The following is a 14825-nucleotide window of genomic DNA, read 5'->3' as shown; positions in this document are numbered from 1 at the left end:
ACCCCCTCCCCACCCCCTATTTGCACCCCAAACCCCTCCCTACCCCCTATTCCCCCCCAACCGCCCCAAATCCCCTCCCCCGCTCCCTATTTACCCCCCCAAATTCCTTCCTCACCTCCTATTTACCCCCCCAAACCCCCTCCTCGCCCCCTATTTACCCCCCCAAACCCCCTCCCACCCCCTAACTTTCATCTCCCCCCCACCTCCCTCCCCCCAGTGCACCTCAAGCGCCACTTCATGTTCCGCAACCACCTCTGCCTGGCCTTCGAGCTCCTCTCCTACAACCTCTACGACCTCCTGCGCAACACCAACTTCCGGGGGGGTCTCCCTCAACCTCACCCGCAAGTTCGCCCAGCAGCTCTGCGCCGCCCTCCTCTTCCTCGCCACCCCCGAGCTCAGCATCATCCACTGCGACCTCAAGCCCGAGAACATCCTCCTCTGCAACCCCAAGCGCTCCGCCGTCAAGATCGTCGACTTCGGCAGCTCCTGCCAGCTGGGCCAGCGGGTGAGGGGGGCGGGGCATCGATGGAGGGGGGGGGGAACGGACACGCCCACTGACACGCCCACCCCCACTTGGCTCCGCCTCCAGGGTCGGGAAGACCCGCCCCCAGGATGCTGAGTCCTTCCCAAGGCACCTTTGGGGGCTGTGGACCACTAAGCCCCGCCCCCCTTAAGGTCTAGGCCACACCCCCGAAGGTCTAGGCCACGCCCACATGTCATAGGGACACGCCCACCCCACTTGGCTCCGCCTACTGGGCCGGGAAGACCCACCCCCAGGATGCTGAGTCCTTCCCAAGGCACCTTTGAGGGCTGTGGACCACTAAGCCCCGCCCCCCTTAAGGTCTAGGCCACACCCCCGAAGGTCTAGGCCACGCCCACATGTCATAGGGACACGCCCACCCCACTTGGCTCCACCTACTGGGCCGGGAAGACCCGCCCCCAGGATGCTGAGTCCTTCCCAAGGCACCTTTGGGGGCTGTGGACCACTAAGCCCCGCCCCCTTAAGGTCTAGGCCACACCCCCGAAGGTCTAGGCCACGCCCACATGTCATAGGGACACGCCCACCCCACTTGGCTCCACCTACTGGGCCGGGAAGACCCGCCCCCAGGATGCTGAGTCCTTCCCAAGGCACCTTTGGGGGCTGTGGACCACTAAGCCCCGCCCCCTTAAGGTCTAGGCCACACCCCCGAAGGTCTAGGCCATGCCCACATGTCATAGGGACACGCCCACCCCCACTTGGCTCCGCCTCCAGGGTTGGGAAGACCCGCCCCCAGGATGCTGAGTCCTTCCTTTGGTGGATTTAGGGCTATGGACCGCTAAGCCCCGCCCATTTAAGGTCTAGGCCCCGCCCCTGAAGGGCTAAGCCCTGCCCCAAAGGTCTAGGCCCTGCCCCTAAAGGCCTAAGCCCCTCCCCCTCTGGTCTAAGCCCCGCCCCCAGGATGCTGAGCCCCCCCCTAAGGCACCTTTGGGGGCTGTGGATCGCTAAGCCCCACCCACTTAAGGTCTAGGCCACGCCCCCGAAGGTCTAGGCCACGCCCACATGTCATAGGGACACGCCCACCCCACTTGGCTCCGCCTACTGGGCTGGGAAGACCCACCCCCAGGATGCTGAGTCCTTCCCAAGGCACCTTTGGGGGCTGTGGACCACTAAGCCCCGCCCCCTTAAGGTCTAGGCCACACCCCCGAAGGTCTAGGCCACGCCCACATGTCATAGGGACACGCCCACTCCACTTGGCTCCGCCTCCAGGGTCGGGAAGACCCGCCCCCAGGATGCTGAGTCCTTCCTTTGGTGGATTTAGGGCTATGGACCGCTAAGCCCCGCCCATTTAAGGTCTAGGCCCCACCCATGAAGGGCTAAGCCCTGCCCCAAAGGTCTAGGCCCTGCCCCTGAAGGGCTAAGCCCCTCCCCCTCTAGTCTAAGCCCCGCCCCCAGGATGCTGAGCCCCCCCCTAAGGCACCTTTGGGGGCTGTGGATCGCTAAGCCCCACCCACTTAAGGTCTAGGCCACGTCCCCGAAGGTCTAGGCCACGCCCACATGTCATAGGGACACGCCTACTCCACTTGGCTCCGCCTCCAGGGTTGGGAAGACCCACCCCCAGCATGCTGAGTCCTTCCTTTGGTGGATTTAGGGCTATGGACCGCTAAGCCCTGCCCATTTAAGGTCTAGGCCCCGCCCATGAAGGGCTAAGCCCCGCCCCAAAGGTCTAGGCCCTGCCCACAAAGGGATAAACCCCTCCCCCTCTGGTCTAAGCCCCGCCCCCGGGATGCTGACCCCCCCCCAAGGCACCTTTGGGGGCTGTGGACCACTAAGCCCTGCCCATTTAAGATATAGGCCCCGCCCCCAAATGGCTAGGCCACGCCCCCAGGTTTTCATGACACACCCCCTGCCTTGGCTCCGCCCCATTGGCTGTAGCCACGCCCCCTTGGGTAATCACCCCGCCCCTTTTTAAAGCCACAGACCCACTCCTATCTCCCATAAGGGCTCTCCCACCCTGCCCAGGTACTAAGCCACGCCCCCTTGATTTGGCCACGCCCCCTTGATTTGGCCACGCCCCCTTAGATGAAACCACGCCCCCTTTAGGTGTAGCCCCGCCCCCTTTTAAAGCCACAGGTGTTCTTCTATCCCCCATAAGGGCTCTTGCACCCCCCTGGGAGCTAAGCCACACCCCCTTAGGTGAAGCCACGCCCCCTTGGATGAAAGCCACGCCCCTTGGCTGTAGCCACGCCCCCCTGGACAACCACCCCGCCCCTTTTTAAAGCCACAGACCCCCTCCTATCACCTATAAAGGCTCTCCCACACACCCCCCAGGAGTTAAGCCCCGCCCCCGGGCGATATGGCCCCACCCCCACCCGGCGTGGCCCCGCCCCCTAGGCCTGAAGCCCCGCCCCCCTCCCCCCCCATTCTCCCCAGATCTACCAGTACATCCAGAGCCGCTTCTACCGCTCCCCCGAGGTGCTGCTGGGGCTGCCCTACGACCTGGCCATCGACATGTGGTCCCTGGGCTGCATCCTGGTGGAGATGCACACGGGAGAGCCCCTCTTCAGCGGCGCCAACGAGGTGGGAGGGGCCTCCTGGAGGAGGGGGCGTGGCCAGGGAGAGGGGGCGTGGCTTGTTTGGGGGGAGGCGGGGTCGGATCTGGGGGGAGATGGGGAGATGAGCACACGGGAGCCCCCCCTTCAGTGGTTCCAATGGGGTGGGCGGGGCTTGGGATAAGGGGCGTGGCCTCCTGGAGGAGGGGGTGTGGCCTGTGGTGAGGGGCGTGGCTTGTTTTGGGGGAGGCGGGGTCGGATCTGGGGGGAGATGGGGAGATGAGCACACGGGAGCCCCCCCTTCAGTGGTTCCAATGGGGTGGGCGGGGCTTGGGATAAGGGGCGTGGCCTTCTGGATGAGGGGGCGTGGCCTGTGGTGAGGGGGGGCGGGGCTTGTTTGGGGGGAGGCGGGGTCGGATCTGGGGGGAGATGGGGAGATGAGCACACGGGAGCCCCCCCTTCAGTTGTTCCGATGGGGTGGGCAGGGCTTGGGATAAGGGGCGTGGCTCCTGGAGAAGGGGGCGGTGTCTGGGAGTGAGGGGGCGTGGTCTGGAGTGAGAGGCGTGGCTTGTGTTGGGGGAGGTGGGGTTGGATGTGGGGGTGTTATATACCTGCAAACCCCTCTTAGTGGTTCCAATGGGGTGGGCGGGGCTTGGGGAAGGGGCGTGGCCTCTTGGTTGGGGGGGGCGTGTCCTGGGAGAGGGGGCGTGGCTTGTTTTGGGGGAGGCGGGGCCAGACCTGGGGGGAGATGAGCACACGGGAGCCCCCCCTTCAGTGGTTCCAATGGGGTAGGCGGGGCTTGGGGGAAGGGGCGTGGCCTCCTGGAGGAGGGGGCGGGGTCTTGGGGTGAGGGGGCGTGGCCTGGGGTGAGGGGCGGGGCTTGGGGCAGGGCCCAGACCTGGGAGAGAGGAACAATAGGGAGCCCCAATGGGGTCGAGGTGGCCTTGGGGACCTTGGGGCCCCCCCAACTGGGTCAAGGTGGCCTTGGGGACCCCCCCCCAACGGGGTCGTGGTGGCCTTAGGGACCCTGAAGATGTCCCCAACAGGGTTGAGGTGGCTTTGGGGACCTTGGGGACATCCCCAATGGGGTGGTGGTGGCCTTAGGGACCCTGGAGATGTCCCCAACGGGGTCGTGGTAGCCTTGGGGACCTTGGGCCCCCCCCAACTGGGTCAAGGTGGCCTTGGGGACCCTGGAGATGTCCCCAGCTGGGTCAAGGTGGCCTTGGGGACCCCCCCAACGGGGTCAGGGTGGCCTTGGGGATCTTGGGGACATCCCCAACGGGGTCGTGGTGGCCTTGGGGACCCTTGAGATGTCCCCAACGGGGTCGTGGTGGCCTTAGGGACCCTGGAGGTGTCCCCAATGGGGTCGAGGTGGCCTTGGGGACCCCCCCAACTAGGTCAAGGTGGCCTTGGGGACCCTGGAGATGTCCCCAGTGGGGTCATGGTGGCCTTGGGGACCCCCCAGTGGGGTTGTGGTGGCCTTAGGGACCCTGGAGATGTCCCCAACTGGGTCGAGGTGGCCTTGGGGACCTTGGGGACATCCCCAACAGGGTTGAGTTGGCCTTGGGGACTTTGGGGGCATCCCCAACGGGGTCGTGGTGGCCTTGGGGACTCTTGAGATGTCCCCAACGGGGTCAAAGTGGCCTTGGGGACCCCCACAACGGGGTCATGGTGGCCTTAGGGACCCCATGGACATCACAGGTGGCCTTGGGGACACCTCTGGTAGGGCCAAGGTGGCCTCAGTGTCATCAACGATGTCTCTGGCAGGTTGGAGATGGCCTTGGGGACCTTGGGGACATCCCTGTCAAGGCCAAGGTGGCTTTGGGGACCCCGGAGATGTCCCCAATGGGGTCAAGGTGGCCTTGGGGACCCTGGGGACATCCTGACAAGGCCAGGGTGACCTTGGGGACAATAATGGTGGCCTTGGGGACATCAAGGGTGGCCTTGGGGACATCTGTGTCCCCAAGCCACCTCGAGGACCACCGTGGTGGCATCAAGGCTGCCACATCCCCTTTCCTCTTCCTCCATTTCCAAGTGCTTGTGTGGCCTTGGGGACACCATGGACTTCACTGGTGGCCTTGGGGACATCAGGGGTGACCTGGTCAGGTCTGAGGTGGCCTTGGGGACATCAAGGGTGGCCTTGGGGACATCTGTGTCCCCAAGCCACCTCGAGGACCACCATGGTGGCGTCAAGGCTGCCACATCCCCTTTCCTCTTCCCTCATTCCCCAGGTGGTTGGTGGCCTCAAGGACATCAGTGGTGGCCTTGGGGACATCAAGGATGACCTGGTCAGGTCCAAGGTGGCCTTGGGGACATCACTGGTGGCCTTGGGGACATCTGTGTCCCCAAGCCACCTCGAGGACCACCGTGGTGGCATCAAGGCTGCCACGTCCCCTTTCCTCTTCCTCCATTTCCAAGTGCTTGTGTGGCCTTGGGGACACCATGGACTTCACTGGTGGCCTTGGGGACATCAAGGGTGACCTGGTCAGGTCCGAGGTGGCCTTGGGACATCACTGGTGGCCTTGGGGACATCTGTGTCCCCAAGCCACCTCGAGGACCACCATGGTGGCATCAAGGCTGGCATGTCCCCTTTCCTCTTCCCCCATTCCCCAGGTGGTTGGTGGCCTCAGGGACATCAGTGGTGGCCTTGGCGACATCAGTGGTGGCCTTGGGGACATCACTGGTGGCCTTGGGGACATCTGTGTCCCCAAGCCACCTCGAGGACCACCGTGGTGGCATCAAGGCTGCTACGTCCCCTTTCCTGTTCCCTCGTTCCCCAGGTGGTTGGTGGCCTCGGGGACATCAGTGGTGGCCTTGGGGACATCACTGGTGGCCTTGGGGACATCTGTGTCCTCAAGCCACCTCAAGGACCACCGTGGTGGCATCAAGGCTGCTACATCCCCTTTCCTGTTCCCTCGTTCCCCAGGTGGTTGGTGGCCTCGGGGACATCAAGGGTGGCCTTGGGGACATCACAGGTGGCCTTGGGGACATCTGCATCCCCAAGCCACCTCGAGGACCACCGTGGTGGCATCAAGGCTGCCACATCCCCTTTCCTCTTCCCCCGTTCCCCAGGTGGTTGGTGGCCTCGGGGACATCAAGGGTGGCCTTGGGGACATCACTGGTGGCCTTGGGGACATCTGTGTCCTCAAGCCACCTCGAGGACCACCGTGGTGGCATCAAGGCTGCTACATCCCCTTTCTTGTTCCCTCGTTCCCCAGGTGGTTGGTGGCCTCGGGGACATCAAGGGTGGCCTTGGGGCATCACTGGTGGCCTTGGGGACATCTGTGTCCTCAAGCCACCTCGAGGACCACAGTGGTGGCATCAAGGCTGCCTCATCCCCTTTCCTCTTCCCCCGTTCCCCAAGTGGTTGGTGGCTTCGGGGACACCATGGACATCACTGGTGGCCTTGGGGCATCACTGGTGGCCTTGGGGACATCAAGGGTGGCCTTGGGGACATCTGCATCCCCAAGCCACCTCGAGGACCACCGTGGTGGCATCAAGGCTGCCACGTCCCCTTTCCTCTTCCCTCATTCCCCAGGTGGTTGGTGGCCTCGGGGACATCAGTGGTGGCCTTGGGGACATCAAGGGTGACCTGGTCAGGTCCGCGGTGGCCTTGGGGACATCAAGGGTGGCCTTGGGGACATCTGTGTCCCCAAACCACCTCGAGGACCACCGTGGTGGCATCAAGGCTGCCACGTCCCCTTTCCTCTTCCTCCATTCCCCAGGTGGTTGGTGGCCTCAGGGACATCAGTGGTGGCCTTGGGGACATCACTGGTGGCCTTGGGGACATCTGTGTCCTCAAGCCACCTCGAGGACCACCGTGGTGGCATCAAGGCTGCCACATCCCCTTTCCTCTTCCCCCGTTCCCCAAGTGGTTGGTGGCTTCGGGGACACCATGGACATCACTGGTGGCCTTGGGGCATCACTGGTGGCCTTGGGGACATCAAGGGTGGCCTTGGGGACATCTGCATCCCCAAGCCACCTCGAGGACCACCGTGGTGGCATCAAGGCTGCCACGTCCCCTTTCCTGTTCCCTCATTCCCCAGGTGGTTGGTGGCCTCGGGGACAGCGGTGGTGGGGGGTGGGGGGTTGGTGGTGGCCTTGGGGACATCAAGGGTGGCCTCGGGGACCCTGATGTCCCCTCCCTTGTCCCCAAGGCCGACCAGATGAACCGCATCGTGGAGGTGCTGGGGTTGCCCCCCCCCCACATGTTGGAGCAGGCCCCCAAAGCCCGGAAATACTTCGAGAAGCTTCCGGAAGGGGGATGGGCCCTCAAGAGGAACAAGGAGAGCAAGAAGGTGAGCGGCCCAGTATAGACCAGTATGGACCAGTATAAGGCCTTGGGGGAACCTCCCGGTAGGGGACCAGAAGACCTTCAGAACCTCCCAAGGTTCACCCGTTGGTCCTTGGTGGCTCCCAGCACCTCCCAATGGCTCTGAGGTCCATCCCAGTGCCTCCCAGTATGGCCCAGTTGGCCTTCAGGTCCTCCCAGTATAGACCAGTACGGCCCAGTAGCCCTTCAGAACCTCCTGATATGGTCCAGAAGATCTTGAGAACCTCCCAAGGTCCACCCATTGCTCCTTGATGGCTCCCAGCATATCCCAGTGCCCCTCCAGTTCATCCCAGTGCCTCCCAGTATGGCCCATTTGCCCTTTAGAACATCCCAGTATGGCCCAGTAGTCTTTCAGAGCATCCCAGTGTGGCCCAGTAGCCCATTAGGACCTCCCAGTAGGGACCAGGAGACCTTCAGAACCTCCCAAGGTCCACCCAGTTGCTCCTTGGTGCCTCCCAGCATGTCCCAGTGCCCCTCCAGTTCATCCCAGTGCCTCCCAGTATGGCCCAGTTGGCCTTCAGGTCCTCCCAGTATAGACCAGTATGGCCCAGTAGCCCTTCAGAACTGCCCGGTGTGGTCCAGAAGATCTTGAGAACCTTCCAAGGTCCACCCATTGGTCCTTGGTGCCTCCCAGCACCTCCCAATGGCTCTGAGGTCCATCCCAGTGCCTCCCAGTATGGCCCAGTTGGCCTTCAGGTCCTCCCAGTATAGACCAGTATGGCCCAGTAGCCCATTAGGACCTCCCAGTTAGGGACCAAGAGACCTTCAGAACCTCCCAAGGTCCACCCAGTTGCTCCTTGGTGCCTCCCAGCATGTCCCAGTGCCCCTCCAGTTCATCCCAGTGCCTCCCAGTATGGCCCAGTTGGCCTTCAGGTCCTCCCAGTATAGACCAGTACGGCCCGTAGCCCTTCAGAACCGCACAGTGTGGTCCAGAAGACCTTGAGAACCTCCCAGTATGCCCCAGTACCCCTTTATCTCCTCCCAGTATGCCCCAGTAACCCCTCCAGTGCCTCCCAGTGCCTCCCAGTATGCCCCAGTACCCCTTTATCTCCTCCCAGTATGCCCCAGTACCCCTTTAGATCCTCCCAGTATGGCCCAGTACCCCTTTATCTCCTCCCAGTATGGCCCAGTAGCCCCTGCAGTGCCTCCGAGGGCCTCCCAGTATATCCCAGTACCCCTTTATGTCCTCCCAGTATGCCCCAGTACCCCTTTAGATCCTCCCAGTATGGCCCAGTAGCCCCTGCAGTGCCTCCCAGGGCCTCCCAGTATATCCCAGTACCCCTTTATGTCCTTCCAGTATGCCCCAGTAGCCCCTCCAGTGCCTCCCAGTATGCCCCAGTACCCCTTTATCTCCTCCCAGTATGCCCCAGTAACCCCAGTGTGTCCCTCCCCACCCCCCCCCCCCAGGAGTACAAGGTGCCGGGGACGCGGCGGCTGCACGAGGTGCTGGGGGTGGAGAGCGGTGGCCCCGGTGGCCGCCGGGCGGGGGAGCAAGGCCACGCCCCCTCGGACTACCTCAAGTTCAAGGACCTGGTCCTGCGGATGTTGGACTACGAGCCCCGGAGCCGCATCACCCCCTTCTACGCCCTCCAGCACAACTTCTTCAAGAAAACCAGTGACGAGGGCACCAACACCAGTAACAGCACCTCCACCAGTCCCGCCATGGAGCACAGCCACAGCACCAGTACCACCAGTTCCATCTCCAGTTCAGGTTGGGCTACCAATTCCGACCCCGGGCTACTGGTCTTTGATGGGTTTTGGGATTGTGGGTCATGGTGGTGGCCCCAAATGTCATCATGGGGGTCCATCACATTCCAGCTTGACCAGTCCCACCATGGAGAACCACCAGTTCCATCTCCAGTTCAGGTTGGGCTACCAATTCCGGCCCCGGGCTACTGGGTTTGGGTGGGGATTGGGGTTGTGGGTCATGGTGGTGGCCCCAAAGGTAGTTGTGGGGCTCCATCCCATCCCACCTTGACCAGTACCATCATGAAGAACCACCAGTACCACCAGTTCCATCTCCAGTTGGGTTGGGCCACCAAGTCCAGCACTGGGCTACTGGGTCTTGATGGGGTTTTGGGGTTGTGGGTCATGGTGGTGGCCCCAAATGTCATCATGGGGGTCCATCACATTCCAGCGTGACCAGTTCCATCTCCAGTTCAGGTTGGGCTACCAACTCCGGCCCCGGGCTACTGGGTTTGGATGGAGATTGGGGTTGTGGGTCATGGTGGTGGCCCCAGACATCTCCACGGGGCTTGGTCTGGTTCCATCTCTACCAGTTCCATCATGGAGACCCACCAGTACCACCAGTTCCATCTCCAGTTCAGGTTGGGCCACCAACTCCAGCCCCGGGCTACTGGTCTTTGATGGGTTTTGGGATTGTGGGTCATGGTGGTGGCCCCAAATGTCATCATGGGGGTCCATCACATTCCAGCTTGACCAGTCCCACCATGGAGAACCACCAGTTCCATCTCCAGTTGGGTTGGGCCACCAAGCCCAGCCCTGGGCTACTGGATTTGGGTGGGGATTGGGGTTGTGGGTCATGGTGGTGGCCCCAAAGGTGGTTGTGGGGCTCCATCCCATCCCACCTTGACCAGTACCATCATGAAGAACCACCAGTACCACCAGTTCCATCTCCAGTTGGGTTGGGCCACCAAGTCTAGCACTGGGCTACTGGGTTTGGATGGAGATTGGGGTTGTGGGTCATGGTGGTGGCCCCAAATGTCATCATGGGGGTCCATCACATTCCAGCTTGACCAGTTCCATCTCCAGTTCAGGTTGGGCTACCAACTCCGGCCCCGGGCTACTGGGTTTGGATGGAGATTGGGGTTGTGGGTCATGGTGGCGGCCCCAGACATCTCCACGGGGCTTGGTCTGGTTCCATCTCTACCAGTTCCATCATGGAGACCCACCAGTACCACCAGTTCCATCTCCAGTTCAGGTTGGGCCACCAACTCCAGCCCCGGGCTACTGGTCTTTGATGGGTTTTGGGATTGTGGGTCATGGTGGTGGCCCCAAATGTCATCATGGGGGTCCATCACATTCCAGCTTGACCAGTCCCACCATGGAGAACCACCAGTTCCATCTCCAGTTGGGTTGGGCCACCAAGCCCAGCCCTGGGCTACTGGATTTGGGTGGGGATTGGGGTTGTGGGTCATGGTGGTGGCCCCAAAGGTGGTTGTGGGGCTCCATCCCATCCCACCTTGACCAGTACCATCATGAAGAACCACCAGTACCACCAGTTCCATCTCCAGTTGGGTTGGGCCACCAAGTCTAGCACTGGGCTACTGGGTTTGGATGGAGATTGGGGTTGTGGGTCATGGTGGTGGCCCCAAATGTCATCATGGGGGTCCATCACATTCCATCGTGACCAGTCCCACCATGGAGAACCACCAGTTCTATCTCCAGTTCAGGTTGGGCTACCAATTCCGGCCCCGGGCTACTGGGTTTGGATGGAGATTGGGGTTGTGGGTCATGGTGGTGGCCCCAAAGGTGGTCATGGGGCTTGGTGTGTCCTGTCCCAGGTGTGTCCCTGTCCCGCCAGGCTCCATGTCCTGCTGGATGGTGGCTTCCAAGGCCACCACCTCCCCTGGTCCTGTCCCATCCCTGTCTCTCCATGTCCCACCAGGTGACATCTGGACCACCACCACCCCTGGTCATGTCCCTCCATTTCCCTCCATGTCCCACCAGGTGACATCTCCAGAGGCCACCACCCCTGGTCCTGTCCCACCAGGTGACATCTCTAGCGGCCACCACCCAACCTGGTCCTGTCCCATACCTGTTCCTCCATGTCCCACCAGGTGACATCTCCAGAGGCCACCACCCAACCTGGTCCTGTCCCATCCCTGTTCCTCCATGTCCCACCAGGTGACATCTCCAGAGGCCACCACCCAACCTGGTCCTGTCCCATCCCTGTTCCTCCATGTCCCACCAGGTGACATCTCCAGAGGCCACCACCCAACCTGGTGCTCCAGGCTCCATGTCCTGTTGGGTGACATCTCCTGGGGCTACCACCACTCCTGCTCCTGTCCCTCCGTGTCCCACCAGGTGACATCTCCTGGGGCCACCACCACCCAACCTGGTCCTGTCCCTTCATGTCCTGTTGGGTGACATCTCCTGGGGCTACCACCACTCCTGCTCCTGTCGCTCCGTGTCCCACCAGGTGACATCTGGGGCCACCACCCAACCTGGTCCCATCCCTCCATGTCCCACCAGGTGACATGTGGGGCCACCACCACCACCACTTGAAACCCCACCACGACTCTCTCTGGTCCCCATCCAGCTCCCTGGGTGACATCTCCTGGGGCCACCACCACCCCTGGTCCTGTCCCTCCGTATCCTGTTGGGTGACATCTCCTGGGGCCACCACCGTGACTCTGGTCCCATCCCTCCGTGTCCCACCAGGTGACATGTGGGGCCACCACCACCACCACTTGAAACCCCACCACGACTCTCTCTGGTCCCCATGCAGCTCCCTGGGTGACATCTCCTGGGGCCACCACCCAACCTGGTCCCGTCCCTCCATGTCCCCACCAGGTGACATCTGGGGCCACCACCACCACCACTTGAAACCCCCCCCACGACTCCAGCTCCCTGGTGACATCTCCTGGGGCCACCACCACCCTGGTCCCCTTGGGGACCTTCTGGTCAGGTGCCACCCCCGCTGATGTCCCCGTTGTCCCCTGGCAGGTGGTTCCAGCGGCTCCTCCAATGACAACCGCAGCTACCGCTACAGCAACCGCTACCTGGGCCCCCCCGCGGGTCCCCCACCCACCGACTACGAGATGCAGAGTCCCCAGGTACCTCCTGGTGGCACCTCGGGGTGTCCCCAACCACCCCCGGGGACAGCCATGGAGCTTGGGGACAACCTGGTGGCGGGGGGTGGGAGATATGGACCTTGGGGATGCTGGGTGGGGGACATGGACTTTGGGGACCGTCAAGATCCCTCTAGTGACACCAGGAGGGGGACATGGACCTTGGGGACCTCATGGTCATGATGGGTGGGAGACATGGACCTTGGGGACACCAAAGACCATTGGCCATGAGATGGGGACACTGGGTGGAGGACATGGACCTTGGGGACACCAAGGAGGGTGATATGGGCCTTGGGGACAGCCTGGTCCCAGGGGGTGGGAGATAAGGACGTTGGGGACACTGGGTGGGGGACATGGACCTTGGGGACCATCAGGATCCCTCTAGTGACACCAGGTGGGAGACATGGACCTTGGGGACACCAGAGACCATTGGCCAAGAGATGGGGACCTTGGGGACACTGGGTGGGAGACGTGCACCTTTGGGACCCTTGGGATCCCTCTAGTGGCATCAGGAGGGGGACATGGACCTTGGGGACACCAGAGACCATTGGCCAAGAGATGGGGACACCATGGCCATAACATGAAGTTCTTGAGAACCCCATGGCCATGACTTGGGGACCTTGGGGGACACCACGGCCATGACGTGGGGACCTTGGAGACCCCATAACTACGTGTCACCCCCCTCCGGAACATCTTGGGGACCCTGTGACGGTGACATGGGGACCTTGGGGACACCACGGCCATGACGTGGGGACCTTGGAGACCCCCATAACTACGTGTCACCCCCCTCCGGAACATCTTGGGGACCCTGTGACGGTGACATGGGGACCTTGGGGACACCACGGCCATAACATGAAGTTCTTGAGAACCCCATGGCCATGACTTGGGGACCTTGGGGACACCACGGCCATGACGTGGGGACCTTGGAGACCCCATAACTACGTGTCACCCCCCCCCCGGAACATCTTGGGGACCCTGTGACGGTGACATGGGGACACCTTGGGTGGCCACCACCCCCCCCCTCCTCTAACTCCTTTCTCTCTCTCCCCCCACAGGCCCCCCCAACGCAACCCCCCCGACCTTGGCCTTTGGGGGACCCGGCCACCGCCGTCACCGTCCCCGACGCCTTCGTCCCTTTGGGACCCCCCAAACCCCCCCCGGGGGGGGGTCCAGGAGGAGGAGGAGGAGGAGGGGGAGGGCCCCCCCCCTTTTCCCACGCCCCCCCCCGCCCCACCACCCCCACCACCCCCCACCACCACCACCACCAGCATCACCAGCACCACCAGCACCACCCGCCGGCGGCCCCCCCAGTTCCCCCCCACCCCCCCCACCCCTATGGATTTGGGGGGGGCCCCCCCCTCCCCCACCACCCCCGCCCCCGCCTCCACCTCCCCCCCCCACCGCCCCCCCCTCCTCCTCCTCCTCCTCCTCCTCCTCGTCACCACCAGGACTGTCACCCCTTCGTCCTCCCCCCACGGGGACATTCCGGACTCGAGGGGGGGGCACCGGAGGAGTTGGGGGGGGCACAACGACGATGACGATGACGACGCCGGGGGCTGGGGGGGGGGGCCACCCTTGGGCACCCCTTGGAAAATGCCCCCCCCCATTTTGGGGGGTCCCCATTTACGGGGGACGCCCCGATCACGAGGACTCGGCTCTTTTGGGGGGGGGCGTCCCCCAAAGTACCGCCGCCACCTCTTGACGTCCCGTGTCCCCCCCCCCCCCCCCCTCAACTTTGTCACCCCCCCCCCTTGTGTGTGTGTGTGTGTCCCCCCCCCGGGGAAATGGGGGGGGGGGGGGGGGGGAGGGGGAGAGGGCGGCGTCATCATCCCATCCCCCCCCCCCCCCCCCGGAGCGGCGCTTTATATATTATTATTATTGTTATTATTAATTATTATTAATTATTGCGGGGGGGGGGACACGGCCGGCCCAAAAATGGGGGGGGGGGAGGGGGCAGTTCTTTTGGAGGAGGGGGGGCACCCCGTTATTTTGGGAGGGGGGGGGCACCCATTTGAGGGGACACCCGCCTCTTGGGGGGGGGGGCACCCACCTCTGGGGGGGGCACCCCGTTATTTTGGGAGGGGGGGGCAACCATTTTGGGGGGGGGCACCCACCTCTTGGGGGGGGAGCACCCAGCCCTTTTTGGGGGGGGGGGGGGCACCCATCCCCTCCTGTACCATTTTGGGGGGGGGGGGGGGGGAGGGGGAATGGGAGGGTTCTCAGCCCCCCCCAAACTCCCCCCCACCCCCCGAAGCTCTATGGGGGGGCACCCATTGCGGGGGGGCACCCATGATGCAGGGGGGGGGGGGCACCCATGATGCGGGGGGGGGGTGGGGTGGCTGGGGGGGGGGGGTGGGGTCGCCCCCCCCCGGGCTGTTTATTGTCATTAATTCATTGTACCAAAGAGGGTGCCCCCCCCTCCCCCCCCCCCCAATAGGTGCTGCCCCTCCCCCTCCCGCCCCCGCCATGGGTGCCCCCCCCCCTCCTCTGGGTGCCCCCCCCTCCTCCTCCCATGGGTGCCCCCCACCCCCCCCGCGGAGGGGGGGGGGGGGGGGGGGGGCGCTGAATAAACTGGTGACGGCGGCGCCCGCGAGTCCCCTCCCTGCGGTGGGGGGGGGGGGGGGGGCTATAAGGGATGGGGGGGGATC

At 63.5% G+C, this 14825-nt stretch overlaps 1 protein-coding gene across 1 annotated transcript; it reads left to right on the top strand.

The window, feature by feature from the left end:
• Positions 1-217: 217 nt before the first annotated feature.
• Positions 218-13307, top strand: LOC141478654 (dual specificity tyrosine-phosphorylation-regulated kinase 1B-like; the record flags this gene model as incomplete). Its single annotated transcript, XM_074167654.1, is given in 7 exon segments — positions 218-318; positions 320-505; positions 2912-3058; positions 7188-7328; positions 8771-9074; positions 12053-12162; positions 13233-13307. Coding segments are annotated over 7 exon segments (1064 nt in total), but the record flags the coding sequence as incomplete, so codon positions are not given.
• Between the last annotated feature and the right edge of the window lie 1518 nt (positions 13308-14825).

Source organism: Numenius arquata, unplaced genomic scaffold (assembly GCF_964106895.1).
Source record: "Numenius arquata unplaced genomic scaffold, bNumArq3.hap1.1 HAP1_SCAFFOLD_1573, whole genome shotgun sequence".
Lineage (NCBI taxonomy): Eukaryota > Metazoa > Chordata > Aves > Charadriiformes > Scolopacidae > Numenius > Numenius arquata.
This window is presented reverse-complemented; position numbering and strand designations above follow the sequence as displayed.